The 19,059-nt window shown below is 36.3% G+C and overlaps 1 protein-coding gene across 1 annotated transcript in view; it reads right to left on the bottom strand.

Annotated features, from left to right (window-relative positions):
- The window catches only part of ZPLD1 (zona pellucida like domain containing 1), a 45,661-nt gene extending 28,396 nt beyond the window's left edge, over window positions 1–17,265 (bottom strand). The window contains exons 1-2 of the mRNA XM_055259539.2: window positions 17,226–17,265; window positions 13,824–13,937 (exon numbers count right to left, since the gene is read on the bottom strand). Coding sequence (XP_055115514.2) covers window positions 13,824–13,937; window positions 17,226–17,265 — 154 coding nt within the window. The remainder of the gene's footprint in view (window positions 1–13,823; window positions 13,938–17,225) is intronic.
- Window positions 17,266–19,059: the final 1,794 nt, after the last annotated feature.

The following is a 19,059-nucleotide window of genomic DNA, read 5'->3' as shown; positions in this document are numbered from 1 at the left end:
AGCACTTTGGTATTTGGTAACCCATCTTATGGGTTGTATAAATAAAAGCCATCCAGCAGAATTCAATTTTATTTTGCCGAAATTAAACCACACTAGAGAGAAAGGGAATGAAAAATAGTGTTGATAAAATGCCCAGCTCACTGTAAGAAAATTTTGCCAATGACTATGCATGCCTCAGTAAAAAAAAAAAAAAAGATCTAAACATGGAAATGTAAAACACAATTTGCATGGCTCTCCATGACTCCACGGGTTATCTCTGATGGGGTCTAGTCCATGTCTATAGGAGTGAACACACACACACACACACACACACACACACACACACACACGGTCTTCATATCTCTATTTAGTTATTTTTCTACATGTAGTGTAGAAAATGTATAAAGGAAATGGGGAGAGTGGCTGGTAGGTAATTCCCTAGTGGTAGATTATTTTATATTCGTCAGTTTTGGTAATTGCTATAGGTTGAATTATGTCCCCCCAAAAAAACATATGCTGAAGCCCTAACCCTCAGTACCTTAGGCATTATTTGGAAATAGGTTGTTGCAGATTAAATTAGGTAAGATGAGGTAATACTAGGGTAGAATGAACCTGTAATTCAATATGAATGGTGTCCTTATGAAAGAAACATCTAATGAAGAGACAGAGACACTGGGAGAGACCATGAGAAGGCAGAGGATTGGAGTGATGCATCTACAAGCCCAGGCACACCCAAGGTTGCTGCCAAACCACTGGAAGCTAGGAAGAGACAAGAAAGTATTCTTCCCAGACTTTCAGAGGGAGCATGGCCCTGCCTGGATTTTGAACTTCTGGCATCCATCACATTCATGTGAGGCAATGAATTTCTGTGTTTTAAATCACCCCAGAACACAAGTTTCTGCTGTCTCAAATCACATCGTTTGTGGTACTTTGTTACAGCAGCCCTAGAAAACTAAGAGAGTGACTTTACCATTTTTTATCACCCTGTTATACCAATTAGATAAAGAGCCTGAAACAAGTCTCAAGTTTTCAACATGTAGAAACAAACAAAAACTGATTATGCTTTTTTCAATGGGGAAATGACCTTGATTGTTCAAAAGAGGAAAACCAAACAAAATAACACATATTTTTGGTGAATGATGGCATGTTCACCTAAGTAGTATGTAAATTTCATTCAAGGTTTTTAGCATAGAATTAATTTGCATAAATAATTCAGTCCTAATTTAACAGTAGAAATGTTCAATAGCATTATCTCTTTAGAGTGTTTATTCTATATACATACTGGGTTTTTTTTCTAGCAAAGTGAGTCATATTTGGGGAATGTGAATAAGCAATATGGAAATGTCTATGTTTTGTAGTAAGTTTAAACTCATTAAAATTACCTATAAAGAAAGATGAAAAATCTTTTTCATGGCCAAAAGGCAAAAGGCTAGGTGTTATAGGAAAATCGATGCAATATTTCCTTTGTTGGTGGAAAAATAATGAATTAATTATGAAGTATACTTTGCCAACCTAGAAAATAATAAACACCACTTAAAATTAAGGGGCTATCTCCATAGCCTTCAGCAACATTAACTATTTAAATGCAAAGATAATTTTTAAATGATACTTTTTTCTAAAATAGTAGTTTATTTTAATAAATGTTTATGAGTATCTATGAAGTGTATCTCAAATCTACTGATTTTTCTCTATCTACATGCTATTCCTTTGCTTATGCCATCATTATCTCTCCCCTGAAATATTGCACTAGCTTCCTAACTGGTTCCTTTATTTCCAGTCTTAATGTCCTTCAATTAGTACAGCTGTTAATATATTAATCCAGTCATGTCATCCTCATGCTCAGATTTTCAACAGCTACTTTTTCACATAGGCCAAAAGCCCAAATCTTGAACTAGGTATTCAAGTCTCTCCATAATCTGTTACCTGCCTACCTCTGCATGCTCCTCCCTCTCTCTCTCTTCTATCAACCTTGCTTCCTAAATTTGAATCTGAACATTTTTCATGTCTTTAAATGCATCACCTTGAGTGATAGAAACCAGAAAAGTAGTTACCTCCCGGGGTGGAATTTCCTACAATAGGAGCATGAGAACAATTGGGGGAAAGATAAAAATGTTCTCTATCTTGATTTGGGTGGAGGGTATATAAGTATAAACATGTGTTAACATTTCAAGCAGTACCCTGAAGATTGGCACATCTTATTATATGTAAATTATTCCTCACTAAAATACTGTGGGCATTTTTGGAAGCATAATACAGGAACACACACAAAGTACGTGTATCAGAGCTCTTTCTTCTGTTTGGAATGCTCCGCCTACCCCAAAGCTTTGCCTAAGTAACTCCTACTCATTCTTCAGGTTTCACATTTTATTTACCCAAATACTTGACCTGATCCCAAGTCTAAGGTATGCCACTCTGTTTTATGCTTTTGTATTGCCTTAGGATCATATATGTGTTTGTATATTTTTCTTAATAAACTGTAAGTCCTATAGGCAGGAAAGGTTTTATATTAACCAATGTACTCCAGTGAGTAATTAGCTAATTAATCATATAAGGTACTGGAGCAACAGAGTGCACTGAGGATTCAAAACATAGTGGTCATATTCCCAAGCACAGGAGTCCTCTCTTATCTTCTAGGGATACATTCCAGGACTCCCAGTGGGTGCCTGAAACCACAGATTATAATGAAACTTATATATAGTATGTTCTTTCCTATACATACATGCCTATGATAAAGTTGATTTTATAAATTAGACACAGTAAGAAATTAACAATAATGCTAATAATTATTATGAGTAAAGTATTATTAAGTAAAATCAGGATTACTTGAGAACAGCAATGCAATGTTGAGACAGTCAATCTGATAACCAAAATGGCTCCTCAGTGACTAGTAGATAATGTACCATGGATAAGCTGGACAAAGGGATGACTCACATCCTGGGCAGGATGGAGCTGAATAGCATGAGATTTCTTTACACTACTCATAAGGGCATACAATTTAAAATGTGTGAATTGTTTATTTATGGTTTCCACTTAGTATTTTCTGAACACAGTTGACTGCAGTTAACTGAAACTATGAAAATGAAACTGCAGATAAAGGGAACTCCTGTATATTACAGTCCATTAGAGGAGACAGACACATTAGCGTGACCCACATTGACAGAAAGATTGCGTGGAGAGCTATGGAGTAGCGTAGAAGGCCAACTTTGCCCAGACCAGCTGGTTAGGAATGGCTTCCTGGAGAAGATGGCATTAGCTCAGTCTTGAAGTATCAGTAGGAGTTAGCTAGATAGAGGAGTGGAAATTTTATAACACAGAGGGGACAAATGTGAATAATGAAATATGCTCAGGCTGGCTGGGAGCCAGGTAGTTCCCATCCATTTGTAATTAAAATGCAAAGGAGGAAATAGCAGGCAATGAAGACATGTGTTAGACACAGGTGAGATCGCAGGGAACCTTTATATATAAAATGGCCTAAGATACCATCTACCTGAATGTCAAATCAAATCCTCAGCTGTTAGAGAGTTCACTACAACTTCACTTTATGCTTGGTGAAATAGAACAAGTATCACTGCACTCCTTGATATACCATAAATATACCAAAGTGAATACCTATTAATGAATATGTCACAAAAGAGAGGTATCATTCTTCTTAACATAAACCAACTAAAGACCAGTTTCCTCAGCTCTGTTTAAGGGGATTAATTAATGCTTAGAATATCTTAACAAATGGCAAATGATTACTGTGACCAGATGTAGTGCTCTTTTCTGTTTTCTTATAACCAATTTGTAACTCCTGCAATGAAACTGAATTTGCTACAAGCTTATCCCACTTTAAGATATGATGACAAACTAAAGGCTTTCTGCAGTGTAAGAAAAGAGATCTGTCCAAATCTTTCCTAACCCAGTTTTCTAAGGACTTTTCACTGTTGTCAGAGAAACACATTCTTTTCCTGATTGTAGGTACTAAAGACATCCATTCAGCACAACTTTACCATTTGTGAGGCTTTGAGGAGGAAAAAAGAACGATACCTCAAGTTGCCAAAGGGCAATTTCTGCCAAAAGGAGAGAGAGTTTTTTCAGAGTTACTAAATAACAGTTGCTCTCAACAGCTACATTTTTTAAGTTTACTGTCCAATCCCTGGCCTGAATTATGATGTTCAAGACTACTAAACAACCTAATGAGTAGATATCTTTAGGGGTTTGATTTTTAATGTTTTATGTTTAAAGATACTAAGTATGTCAAATGGCAGGCCTGCAGACAGAGTTTATGTGCAGTTACATTGCCAAAACAGCAATGTTTTTTCCCCTTATCTTAATCAAGCTAAGCTTTTCATAGAACTTAACAATAATTGAATATTCAATTGAATAGGGTAAAATAATGTTATGTACTCTGTCGTCCATCTATCAGGCAACGGTTTTATGTATCTCAGATTTTCTAAAATTTTGCAAATTTTAAATATCCTGTCATATTGTCAGCCATCTGTCTCTCCGTGTATAAAATGTGTCCTGATTTGAGGTTCATAGAATGTGGTTACTATATAAATGGAAGTAAAGAAGGTATGGATCCAGTTCTATATATACGAATAAGGATTCATTCAACTTTTTTACCCCCAATAAAGTTCTATTCCTAGAACATTTAATTACACCTTGTCCTTTACACACAATTACTGAAAATATATTTGCATGTATTATTTACATATCTAATAATACATCTAACTTTTTTCTTGTTTTAACAATTTTATACTCAACTTGCTTAAATCTAACAGCATTTAATTGAGGCTAATGGTGAGGCTTTTGATAGACTGCATCATTTTCAGATCATCTCAATACCATCGGAGCCTTCATTTCCCTTCACTAGCATCAGAATGCTTAATATTTTCCAGTTATTTTATAGAATAATGAGTACAGATTAATAAATTATTCAAAGAATTTGCACGTATGTATTCTGCAATACAAAGATGGCAACACTCCAAAATTTGGCTGTAGGCTGGTACTCAGCACTTTAGTGCAATGACTCAAGATATTTCTTCATCATTGATCTGAAAAAGTAAACATCTGTATGAAAAGAAATTCTGGAGTTCAGTGTATAGTGTAAAAGAAAAAGGATGGGGAGGCTGGGTGTGGTGGCTCACGTTTGTAATCCCAGCACTTAGGAAGGTCGAAGTGGGTGGATCACAAGGTCAAGAGATCGAGACCATCCTGGCCAACATGGTGAAACCTCATCTCTACTAAAAATACAAAAATTAGCCGGGTGTGGTCGCGCATGTCTGTAATCCCAGCTACTTGGGAGGCTGAGGCATGAGAATGGCTTGAACCCAGGAGGCAGAGGTTGCAGTGAGCCAAGAGTGTGCCACTGCACTCCAGCCTGGCGACAGAGCGAGACTCTGTCTCAAAGGAAAAAAAAAAAAAAAAGATGAGATGCACAAGAATCAAGCATGAAAAATCAGTACCATAAATTTTCTACTAGTCTAGAGGCAATTGGTTTTATTTATTTTCAAGATCTAAACTACATGCCACTTCATATCAACAATGTGTTTCAGGAAAGCATTTATTGTGTACATATCATGTGCCAGTCTCTGTGCTAGACTTTGAGATAACAACATTAACAAAAGACTCCGTTTCTTTAAGGAACTTGCTGAATAAAGAAGACAGAAGAAAAGTAAGCAATTACAATACAGCCTGATAATGATATACTAGAGATTTGTAAACAACATTATAAACAACCTTGTCTTGGTAGCAAAGAGGTGTTTGAAAGGGATTGTTAGGAAGAAATAAAATAGTTCCAACTGGTTAGATTCTATAAGGAAGTGATTAGAAGACTGCATGAAGAAAAAGGGATGTCACTGATGTGTAGGTTTCTGGCTTTGATGAGTGGGTGGATTATGCTCTAAGATGAAAAAAATTCAGGGAGAAAGATGATAAGCTCAGTTTTTGAAAGGCTGATTTACATATGAGACATTCAAGCAGAAACGTACAGCAGATAGTTGGAAATATGAGTCTAATATTTGGGGACAGAAAACAAGAAATACAAATTTGAGAATCACCAAATACTCAGTATATCAATAATAATAGTAATAGCTGAAATTACCAATGAGAGTATTCAGATAAGAAGAGAAATAAACTTAAAACAGAAAAATAATTTCAAAGCTGACCTTTAATGAGCCTTTCTGTAATTTTCCCAATGGAGTGTAATCATCCCCTCATGTTCTATCCTATCTCACTTTAACTGTGGGTCTACTGTCTCACTTACATTATATCTGAGAGTGGATATTTACTGTCCTGTTAAATTATAAACTAATAGAGTGTTCTGGGTTTTCCTAGAGTATATAACAAATACTCAGCAAATATTTATTAAAATATATTTATTTCAATGGTGTGTAAGTCTTTAATATCAAGTTCCAACATTTACAAACAAAATATGTGTACAGTTGATATGGGTTCATCTTGAATGTTCATCTATCTGTATTCTGCCAATTGCCTGAGATGATGCCTCTGTTTTCAGAGTTTTCAATGAACATCAAAATCCTTCATGTCTAACTTCAAATTGAGAAAATGCAACTCATTAAATAATATAAAATTAATTGATTATTGCAATTTGTTTATTTGTATTTTATCTCTTTAAGTGTATTAGCCTTGGTGACTAGTTATCTTACCCCATTAAAAATGAATTTTTAACAGTGATAGGTTTGTTGATACCTATACTATCAATAGCAAGCAAGCGCACGATGGCCAGCTCGGGCTAGTGTAAATACCGTGTGGTTTTGTAACAACATAAAGCTAGTAGACCATCATGGGTACCATGTTCTAACCAGCACTTCTTATACTTTACTGTGCAGATGAATCACCAAAGAATCTTATAAAAATGCAGATTCTGATTCAGTAGATCTGAGCTGGAGCCTGAGTTTCTGCATTTCTTACAAGCTTCCAGGTGATGCTGATGTTACAACTTCTCAGTCAATTCAGGTGCTAAGTCACAGCTTTGTATTTTGACTGGACAGAAGATAGCTCATAGGTGGATTTCACCTGGTGAGTTTAAGCCTCCTACCAAATATCGATTTGTCTGATTTACATGCTTTCAAGAGAGAAAAGTTTGGCTGTAAAAGGGATGGGAGGGAGAGAGACAAGAATCATGAAGGGGTTAGAACTGCATCTGACTCCCTTTCTCGTCTGAAGAACTGACTGGTTTTGAATCTCAATGAAAGAAGGCTCATAAAATACTCTGTAAGGCTGAGTCTAAGTAAGCCTCCTTTAGTGCTCCAGTGGCAATGTGTGAAACAAAATTGGGAACAGGATCAGCCTCTTCTCTTACCCCCACCTCTGTCTCATTTTGTAAACCATAGCAGTTTAACACCCGGAGGAAGCAGAGCAGCCCACAACAAAAGGCAGCTACGCCAAGCGGGGCAGTGTTTTCATAAAAAAGCATTTCTGGCAGAGGTGGTGCCTGTAGCACTGTGGTCAAGGAGTCCAGAGCAAAGAACCTAAGTGGATCTTTCCTGAGCATGTGTGACATGCAGTCTTCGGGAATCAGAAGCAACTGGAGAGGACAGGGGTACAGTGGCTAGTCCACAGAGAGCAGGCAGGAGGCTCTGTACGGTTCAGATGCAGAGATTCCTGTGAATATCATTACATTAGTATTGATGTACTGGTTTGTATGTACTTAAAAGTAGTATTGGTTTAAAACTGATAGTATAAACAGCAATCTGTTCAATATAGTGGGAGGAACCTTTTCTGTATGCTGCAGAGTGCTTTGTGGCATGGTAGAAAATCTCACCTGAAAATAATTTACATTCTGGGCTCCAATAAATATTCCAATATTAATTTATACCATCTTTGTAGACCATAATAATAATTTATATATCAGTTCTGCTTTTATCTCTAAAACGAGAGTGGTGATATTTGGTACTACATGGGCTTACAAATTGCCTAGAGATCAGATGCTACATATGTTGTTTTAATTCATTTTTGAAAGTTAAAATTTGCTCTTACCAAGTTTTTATATAAGATTGAGGTTTTGGTGCTAAAAGAGCTAGAAGTCCTAAAGGGGTATTGATATTTCATCTACATGAAATACCAACAGCTGATGAAGAACTTAAAGTAGATTAGGAATTCAAGTTTCCTCTGTATATTGAACAGGTTTTGTGCCACCTCAGTTTCTCATCACAACATCTGTTTCTCGTTAGCAAATGCAAGCTGTTGTTTCCAGTGCTCTAGGAAATTCATATGCAGTCTGAGGCAAACTTTGCAGACTTATAATCACACTTGCTGCTCCACATTCTTTGGAACCAGAAAAGTTTGGTCATCTTTTTCAGGCAGAAAAAAAAGCAAATGGGTTTTATTTATAAAAACAGAAAAAGTGAAAATTCATGCAATGAAGAACGCTGTTATTAAAATATGGGAGAATATGGACCCTGAATTACTCATTGAACTTGCTAATTGCTATTTTCTCCACTGCACTTTATCATTGTAAATTAATCAGAATGCGATCAGCAATAGCTGCCTGGATCTGTTCTTCAGCCTCATCTGTTGTAGTAATTGCAGTCACAGGTGCAAAGTGGAAAGCAGGCATCCTCTTGACAACTTGGAGACCAAAGCACTACCACTAAAAAGTAGGAATAAAGGAGAATTGGGCTTTCCTTTCTACACAGAGAACCAGAACATATTCCCTGGGATAACTATTCCACTAATCTCTCTTACTTTGTCTTTGGGCACAGAAAAATGCCATGGTTAAGCAAAGCCTAACACAAAAGTAGACAGTTCAATTTACTGAACTCACTCATGAATTCTATTGATTAAATAGTTGATTCTCAATTTTACCTCCTGTGGAACACTTGTGTTCATTGAATATTAAAATATTAAAAATATTACCGAATAAAAGATTTCCTTAGTCAAGCAGGTCTTGAAAAGACGAAACAAATTCCCCTAACACATGACTTTTCCGATCCTTAGACGTGGCAATTTCCATTGAGAATCTCCATACATACATCATTTTTAAAACTTACTATTCAAATTTCATTTTTAGACATCATTGTTTGATGGAAAGAATCCTAGTTTTATATCTCTATTTTGCAGATTTGCGATATTTAACAAATTTATATCCTCAGTTTTCCTACTGTAAAGGGGGTATTTAAAAAGATTTTGTAAGTTTACCGTAAGAAATGAAAGAATTCTGTGAGGTGCCTGGTACTCAAAACATGGAACTTATTGCTTGTTTCCTTATTAGTATTATTTACAACATAATGTTACGAAACACTGACTCATATTCAGCTTCCCATGACTACTTAGTTCACCATGAGACAGCGTCAAGCCATAAAGTTTCTTGTGCTATAAGGCCATTTTTCTCCTTGGATGTGCCTTTATCATTAAAGATTTCTTTAGAGGCCAGAAAGTTTAGCCTCATCCTCATATACTTCCAAAGAAGGGGGGCTGGCTTCACAAAATATACACCAGTCACAAAGGCCAAGTATATTCATCTGTATGTTTTACTTTAACCAAATAATTCCTTGGTACTCTAAATTCAACTATACTTTGAGTTTTATTCTAGAATCATCACAACTGTAATTTTAGTGGTTCATGAGTCTGCTTTTTGCTATTAGCTTGGATAACCAAGAGTTAACCACCTCTAAAATTAAATGGCATTCCTTTAAATTTAAATGAATTAGACCATGGTGCGTCTCTTGGCCTCAGGATAAATGCCATGGAAATTAAAGAAAATAGTTCTAATGTCATGAAACAGCAAAGGTCAGATAGGGTGAGATGATTACTCTCATCATTATTAACATTGCTTTGCATTTAGATAGCCCCTTTCCTTTGCCAGACTCATTCTCATTCCATCCCATTGCTTAGGCTCTGAGCAGCTTGTGGAGCCCCTGATGACATCAAGGGTGATCATGATGTGGAAGAGATACTGAGAGTCAAGAGGGCAGTAAGCAATTAATCTTTAGGCTTTATTTGCTCACTCTGATCTTTTTGCAAACAACCTCCAAAAACATGGGTTAAATAATACCCATCTAAATACAAAGTCTCTCCTGGGACTTCAGCGTTATTTAGATTTTATTAACATTTGTGTTATTAAAATACAAATTTTAAAATTGTAACTGTGTGTGTGTGTGTGTGTGTGTTTATGGGTGTATGTGTTTATGAATATACATCTGGAAAGTTTGGGTGTTTGTTGCCTAACCCAGATAATACCTAAAGTGCTGATGTGTGTAAGAAAAAATACAAACAAAACAAAAATAAAATTGAAAATAGAGGAAGAGACTTCTCCCTCCCTTTTTCTGACAGCATTTACTTTAGAAAACTTGTAATTAGAAGTACTTTCTCCTCTCTTTTAAGTGTGTATTAATCCATTTGAAAACTAGATAGGATTCTTGTAAGCTTTATGACCCAGGAATGTCTTTCTCAAGGATCTGAGAGCCATCTCTTTGAAATGTAAACATCAAGGGAGATGGTAGCCTTATGTCCCTGTTTCTGCGCTTAGGGTAGGAGCCTAATTTTGATGTGAGCCTTGCTCCAAATTGCAAAATTACCTCCTGTCATAAAGATACGAGAAGTTACTTTTTCCTCTGGATAAAACAAATCAGCTAACACAGATGGTCACCCTACTTACCAGGTAAAGTGAGGATTCATATGTGTGACAAATGGTCCTGTCAAGTCCTCTTACTTGAGGACTAGTTATTGTCTATATTGAAAACATATGTAATGAGTTGTCTCTGCTTGGCTATATAAAAGGGCGAGGTTTATTTCTGTTTTTGTAATCTCTTACTGATTACCTGTGATGTGCATCACATTCTGGTTTAATGCTTATTTAATGATAAAAGTGTTTTTTATTTCTCTACTACCTAGGCAGAGAGGATTTCTAGGTTGGGAGAAGATTCTGTTTTTAATTATATTTCCGCAACAAATAATTGTGCTTTTAATTGGAATAATTGGCTCAAGAAAATGATAGAATACACTATCAGTTGTTCTTAACCATAAATGTACATTAGATTCACCTGCAGGGTTTAAGATACAGATTCCCAAGACCCCATTCAGAGATTCTAACATCACTTATTTGAGGTGAAACAGATTGAGTCCCACTTTCAACAACTAACCCATATGATTTTGATACAGGTGGTCAGTAGATGCCATTGTAAACAGACTTTTTAACATGATTTTTAAAAAATTCACCATATGATAAATACTTCGTTTTCCTGTCATAGTTATTTCACGGCTCTTTAACATGTCTTATTCACCTTTACAAGTATATAACTACCACACCAGTCAGATCTTCTCTGTTGAGCAATCATTTTATTACTTGGCCTTCTTATCCATCCATAACAGGGTCATGGCTTGATCACCCTTCCCAGGCTTCCAGTGACTCTGATGAGAGCCACTGCTTCCCACTACACTGAGGGAGTGAACACAATTAGTGTCTCTCGCCTTCTCCAACTGTGTCTTTATCTCCCCTTCTCTCCTAAACAAACAGCTACTACTTTTCCAAGGTTAACTCCTTCATCTGTACCATTGATCGCTTCGGTATTTTCTTTTCTCATTTCATCAATTGTTCTTTATTAGAATTTCCATTTTTTTAATACTCCCCTTTACTCATGTATGCTCAGGCCTCTATAGTCCCAGGAACTGATTTCAACTCCTGCCTCAGGTTGCTCCTTTCTTTTGTTTCAATTCCTGGCTCAGGTTGCTCCTTTTTTTTTTTTTTTTTTTTTCCAACCACGAAACTTATCTAAATCGTAGTCTATTTTCATACTTTTTATTTTCCTACTCCCTACTCATTGCTTATCCACTGCACAGGGAATCAACTCTCATACAGCAATCTTCAGTTTTGATCTCTCTTCTCAGACCCAGGTCCATATTTCCTACTACTGAATAGAAAGAAACTGCCACTATATATTCTGAAAATGCCTCAAGCCCGTTATTTCCAAACTTGAACTTCCTTTCTAAAACATGCAAGTGTCCTGTGTTTTTCTTGTCAGTTAACAGCATCAACATCCAGCTGTTCCAGTTAAAAACACCCTTTAACCTTCTCTTTCTCACCTCCCAAATCAAATCAATTCTCCATTTCTGCTGAGTCTACCACAAAAATATCTCTTAATAACTGTCCCCTTGTAGTGCTTCCACTGCCACTGCCTTCAGGATATTTCTCTCTGCCTCTAATCTATTCTAACTTGATTCTGTCTTGCACACTTCTCCTAATGTCTCTTCCTAAAACAAAATGTGACCACATCAAACCTCTTAAAAGGTATGTTTAAAAAGACTCAGGGACTCTTGATTGCATTCAAAATTAAGAGAAAACACTTTTATTACACTACATAACACACGTTCTCGCCAAAATAATTGTACTTGAATTTACTTAAACTTCTAGCTCTCATTGGTTTACGAGATAGACAGGAAAGAGGAGCCTGTTCAATGACAACTGAGAGTTGCAGTTGGCCAAATCCAGTGTCAGAACTCTACAAGACAAATGACCAAACTGCTCAAAGAGATAAACAGCATTTTGTAAAAGCAAAGGACAGAGGAGAACTGTTATAAAACAAAATGAAATAAAAGATATATCAACAAATACTCTATGTGAAGATTTTAGAGGCAACTTGGCTGAATTTAATGATATTAAGAAATTACTGTTGGGCTTATTAGACGTATATGTAAAAGATAATAATTTTTAAGTTCTTTTCCATCACATATAAACACCAAAGCATGAATAATACATTTATTTTATATATGCCAGAGATGGGAGTGGTAAGGACAAAGATCAAACAAAATTTATAAATGTTAATAATTGATAATGCTAGATAATCAATATGAGTGCTCTTTCTACTAACCTCTACTTTTGTATATATTTAATATTTTCCATAATAATAAATGTAAAAAAAGCTCATTTTTGATATTCAAAGCCATTAACAACTCTGCCTTAGCATATTTTTCTCGAATTCCTTTGGTCATTCCCACCATGACCTTCATATTTTACTAACAAACCAAGTGCTTACATCCTAGGTCTAAGTTCATGAAGACATTCAGACAATTTCTGGTGTAGACTCTGTTGTAGAAATCGCACTTTATCTACGTAACTACCTACTGATTGCTCTATACAGGTTTGCTGTTTCATAGCATGCTCCAAACACAGGAGGACTGGCAGGTTTTGAGAATGTAAACCACGGCCAAAGAGATTCCATTTGCATGGCAGACTTGGAAAAGTGTTTTGAATTATCTAATATTTATTTTGTAAATGTTGAATTGTGGTTCCATTACTTTAGCTAATATAAAATGATGAATACCTAGGTAAAACTTTGAGTAACTTCTCATTGGGTGCAGGTTTTAGAAACCTGTGGGACATGCCCATCAATGTTGCCAAATCTCGTATTTGTCATAACGTTGATGGGTTTCTGTGAAATTCATTCTGAAGCTCACCTGTGTACTTTGGTGGTAATCATCATTTCATTGAAATAGCATTTTTTTGTATTGCACAATATTTCACAATCATTTTCTTAAGATTATTCCTAAATAAATATATTAGCATTTAAGAGCAGTTTTTTAAAGTCTGAATTAATTTATGAGAAAAAAAGACGCAAATTTTTAATGAAATTAGTCTCTCCCAATTTTTTACACAGTAGGCAATATTTTTCATATCTGTGAGCAGCCATTATAATAATATTAACTATGATGAACACTTTGTATGTTAATATGGATGTAAATTACAGCTCCAGAAAAATGACTTGTCATTTGCCATTTGTTAATATCCACTTAATGTAAAGAGATAGCCCCCTGTTCTCCATATATATTTAAATGACTTGCTCTTCAAATATAATCACTCTTCCAGAAGCAATTAGAGAATAGATTAGGCTTACACTTACCAGGAAATCTACTGTGGAGGTTGGCATCACAGTTGTAGCCGTTGAACTGAGCAGACCCTGGAAGCACTCTAATTGTTAGAAGCAGCAGCAACCATATTTGTTCCATTGCAAAACCTGGAAAAGAGATATCTATCATGTGGACACTCCCACTTACTCCTTCACTCCTACTTACTGGAAAAACTGAGGCTGATCTCAGCTCACTGTTGAATAAGCAGTCTACATCCATGCAGCCAAAGCTCACAAAATAACTGAGGATTATCGGTAGTAAAGGCAGATATTTGGGTTATAACATTTCAATATTGTTTTCATCGTTGCCTTCTGTTGGCTAAGGGTGATGAAGCTAGATTTTCACAGTAGAAGAGCTAAGGTATAAATCACAAAGTTTACAAAAGGAAAATTCTTTATTATGCGTAGGAAGAACTTAAACCAAGTATCTAGCAGATTGGAACAGCATAACTAGGAAGACTAATTTGGAGATGAGTCTACTTTTTATAATACCAACAAATATATAGTCAGAGGAATTTAAATGTTGAATACTTGATTCTAAGAGGAATCTCAATAATCTTAATGACCAAATAACAACTTTCCCTCAGCAGAAAAAAATTTCCCCCAACAGAAGAATTCCGGACTACTGCCACTTTTCAAAATCAATGGTTTGTGTGTCATTTTCTTAGGAAACATAGTAATAAAGCAAAAGGAAGAACAGGAAAATACTCTGTGTGTGAACAACATTGCAGTTCCTCCCACGACTGCTCCTTGGTGGGTATTAAGGACTGATACAGACATAAGAAAACATTGAATTCTCAGGATAAGAATTTTTAAAATATGTCAGTGTGGGTTGAACAGTTAAATAGAAATGGACTTTAATACTTAAACACCGGTCAGTCTTGTGTTTAATAATTCTTTTTCCTGGATGCCCATGCATTGGCTTGATAGAGTTAAAATATCTTTCAGGAATACCTAACTTATTCTCAGGGCATAGTTTGTACACTGAAAAGAATCTTTTGGGTTGGTGGTTTTGGTCTATGCATAAAAAGCAAAAAGAAAATAAAATTGCAAATGGTTTACTCAAATAATTTAGTGCATTTTAAAAGCTTGGGTTTTGGAAGGAAAATGGTGTTTTAGCTGTCCTTAAAGATCAGCCCTTAGATAATTAATCAAGTCTTTAGGAAAAGGAAGGAAACACATCTTGCTTTTGAATCATCATTTCAGAATAACAAGTTTACAGTGAATAAAGTCACTTTGGTGAGGATGTGGGAAAGAAAGGCATGCTTACTCTCAAAAATAGACTGAAAAAAATATTAATTCAGCAGGCACTTCCTTCCTCTGGCACTATCACATAGTACTCAGGCACAGATCTAAAGACTTTGGAGAGAACAGCTGTATGCCTAGTTAGTTCTGATTGCCTGTGACAGTCCATAAGCAAAAGACTCACACCAGTGGCTGACCCAGACCCTAGGCGCTCTTGGCCATACCTGTGCCATCATTATCTAGCTCCTCAAGATACTTCAAATAGAATAAGACAGTCTTGCTCTTTTGGAGTCTTTGGAAGACACTAGAAAAGAAAGAAGCCTGAATAAGCAATACACTCCACTGCACCCACATTTATTCCATGCCCCACCACTTCCTTCTCATGATGGGTCCCAAGAACTCCTGGAAGACATTGGAAACTCTAGACCCACACTGTTGTCCCCAACATAGAGGTGTATCCTAAGACATTACAGAATCAGGAATTTAAGTTGGTGAGTTATTTTGTGGTTCTGAAATGCTTTCTAGCTACTATATTTTTTCACAGGAGAAAATAACATTTATTGAATGTACACTTTGCACAAAGAAAGCACTTTGTGCCAGATAACTTTCCTATAGCTGCTCATTTACGTTTTTTATAATGATGTGTGAGGTTGCAATTATTATTACATGTACAGAAAAAAGAATGAGTCTCAGGAGGTTTAAATGACATGAAAATGAAGTGGAAGAACTAGAATTCAACCCTAAGTCTTTCTGATAGTAAAGTTTGTTGAACAAGCTACCTAAATTTCATCTGTTATTAAATTTAAGATTTTCTTTATTGCCGTTTATCATCAGCTGTTTTCTTTAGCTTTTTACTTTGTGTATCTTTTAATAGATCTGTTCATTTATAATGAGTAAACAATTTTTATGTAATTAATACAATTTTCTTTATAGATATATTTTATAATGGGGCTTTATGAGAAATAAAATTATTTTTAAAAAAGAGACAGACTTATTTCTCATTGTGAAAACAGCAAAAAATTTATTGTTAACTAAACTAGACACATTTGTGTTGACCAAAAATAAATGAAAAACTCATGTTAATTGAAACAGCTCACTGAGAACAAGTAGTAAACTCTTAGCCTTAAAGATTTAAATCACATCTCAGGTTGTCCCAAAAAGGCATGACACTATCCTACTCTCTTTAACAAAACCTACAGCACTTTCACAGTGATTAATACCCTAACCATTTTTTAATGAATAAGAGGTGGAAGTAGAAGGCAGCTTTCTTTAACAGAAACTATATTGATTTTTATGTTAGCAGGTATAGATTCAGAAAAATCCCTTCTCAGCCATTCTCTAGATTTGTCATTTAAAAATCAAGATAATGGCCGGGCGCCGTGGCTCTCTGGGAGGCTGAGGCGGGCGGATCATGAGGTCAGGAGATCGAGACCATCCTGGCTAATACGGTGAAACACCATCTGTAGTAAAAATACAAAAAATTAGCCAGGCGTGGTGGCGGGAGCCTGTAGTCCCAGCTACTTGGGAGGCTGAGGCAGGAGAATGGGGTGAACCCAGGAGGCGGAGCTTACAGTGAGCTGAGATCGCACCACTGCACTCCAGCCTGGGCTACAGAGCAAGGCTCTGTCTCAGAAAAAAAAAAAAAAAAAAAAAAAAAAATCAAGATGATGATCACAGACTTTACAAAGTATAAGTGCATAAAGAATAGTATAGTTTGGACATACAGAAGGCATTGAAAGCTTAGTTTCAAGGCCACCACATATTGATGTGCAGGTTGTACCCTCCACAAGGGCATCTAATGCAGGAAAACAATGTCTAGGTCTGAACTTCTTTGGACTAGCCATGTACTCTAGAGCTAAGCTACAAAACAAATTGTCTCATGGGCTAGTGACATCCCTAATTGGTTGAATCTCTATTTGAGTCACAATGATATTTATGCTGATCTGTGTTTTAATATTAAGGCACATTAGGCAAGGAATTTTAAAAGGACACCCACATCTCTTATAAAGGCAGTATCCCCATTTTGAATCTCTATACTCTTGGCAGGGCTTACGACATTTTCAAGCCTTCTGGAGGTTCTTTATAGTTCAACTACAAGTTAAAACAAACTGATGAAATATTATCTTGCAAATTTCCCATCCTCAACCTTACCTTCATCATTTCCCCTGCACATGGAAAACCTGAGCATCATCTCGCCATAGCAAGCTTGGAGATGCTATTTTAGCACAGTCCCTAAATACTTTTCTGAAATTGAATTGTATGGGATTGGGGGTTTATGTTAACACCCTTTACATTCCTCAAAAACATATCATCCTGGCTGCTCCGTCTCCCTAGATCTTAGACAGGTGCAATTCCAGACGTGTGTATTTTAGCTCTGATCTGGTTATAAAGGTTTAGTGGAGTTTCTTTTCAGAATGTAGAACCTGATTCCTGTGGTTTACTCTGGAATAATCTAAGGTGCTTGCTGCCCCACTGTGTCTCCAGCAAACTCTTGACAGAGAATCTGAGCAGAAGCATTTTTCACCTTCTCCACCACATCTAAGTGCAGCAACCAATGTCTCTGCTTGGATTTTAATAGCAAGAAGAATAGTAGGAAGTTCTAAGGTGGAAGGGAAGAAATATTGAAGTTTTAAATAAAGTGGTCAGAGATATATAACTAACCCATATAAATGAAGCTTACTGGGGGCAACATTGATTATGAACAACCCAGATCTATGTGTCTATAATGTATACCTCACTTGCTTTTTTTTTTTTCTTGCCATTTAGGTACTTTTCAAATAAAATAGACTTTCCTAGTGCACAAATTACTCTTTGGGAATAACTTGGATACTTTAAAAATCTGCATTAACCTTTTCAGATGAATAAAGGTGGCTCTTAGTGCCTGAGAAAAGTACTTTATTAAATAGCACCCCTGTGACCTGAAAAAAAAAGTGCACATGTTCGAAAGTGCCTTTATCTGCTCTCAAGAAATAACTTTTACAGAGACAAATGAGCTCAACGATTTATCAAACTTTTAAATTTCCTTAATTTCATTGCCTTGATATAGGCTGATCTGTTGTTACAGTTTGAAATAAAAATAGAAAATTCAAACTAAATATCATCTCTTCAAATGTTAAACATCAATCTGAGATTTATGCACTTTTCCCCACTAAACTAAAGCTAATTTTTTATCATACAGATTCACAAAAATATGAAACGAGTTCTTTGGCATCGTGATGCCGCAATCCTCTCATTCTTGGCCTCATACCTGGTGCTTCTGTATCACTCATTCAAACCTGCTCTGCAGAAAAGATCACAACAGTTCATTAAGGCTTAAAGTACTGGAAACATTAAAAGTTCTCAGGAAAAAGGAGAAAAACATGTGCGTATTTTAACAGGGATCAAAGTTTAAGTTAAAGGATGAAACTCTAGTCCAGCATTGGACACCTAATAGATCCTAGGTAAACAGGCACTGAAGCCACACAGGTAGGCAACTGTATTGCCCAGTTAAGAATCATGATGTTACACAGTCTTCTCTCCAGGAAAAGTACATATTAACTCGCCCTCCAAAATCATTAGTGTTTTTTGTTCGTGAGACAGAGTTTCGTTCTTGTCACCCAGGCTGGAGTGCAATGGCACAATCTTGGCTCACTGCAGTCTCTGCCTCTTGGGTTCAAGCGATTCTCCTGCCTCAGCCTACTGAGTAGCTGGGATTACAGGCACCCGCCACCATGCCCAGCTAATCTTTGTATTTTGAGTAGAGACGGGGTTTCACCATGTTGGCCAGGCTGGTCACGAACTCCTGACCTCAGGTGATCCACACACCCTGGCCTCCCAAAGTGCTGGGATTACAGGCATGAGCCATCACACCTGGCCCTAAATCATTAGTTTTAAAGTGCTAAGGATCACAACTCCTTAATAAAGAAACATGTTTTCTGATGGGGTGTCTAGACTGAAGCTCTATATTCTTTATCTTGCACTTGGACATTAGAGTCAACATATATAT

This window comes from Symphalangus syndactylus, chromosome 21 (genome assembly GCF_028878055.3).
Source record: "Symphalangus syndactylus isolate Jambi chromosome 21, NHGRI_mSymSyn1-v2.1_pri, whole genome shotgun sequence".
NCBI lineage: Eukaryota > Metazoa > Chordata > Mammalia > Primates > Hylobatidae > Symphalangus > Symphalangus syndactylus.
Note: the sequence above shows the minus strand (reverse complement) of the source record. Positions and strands in the feature narration are given on the sequence as shown.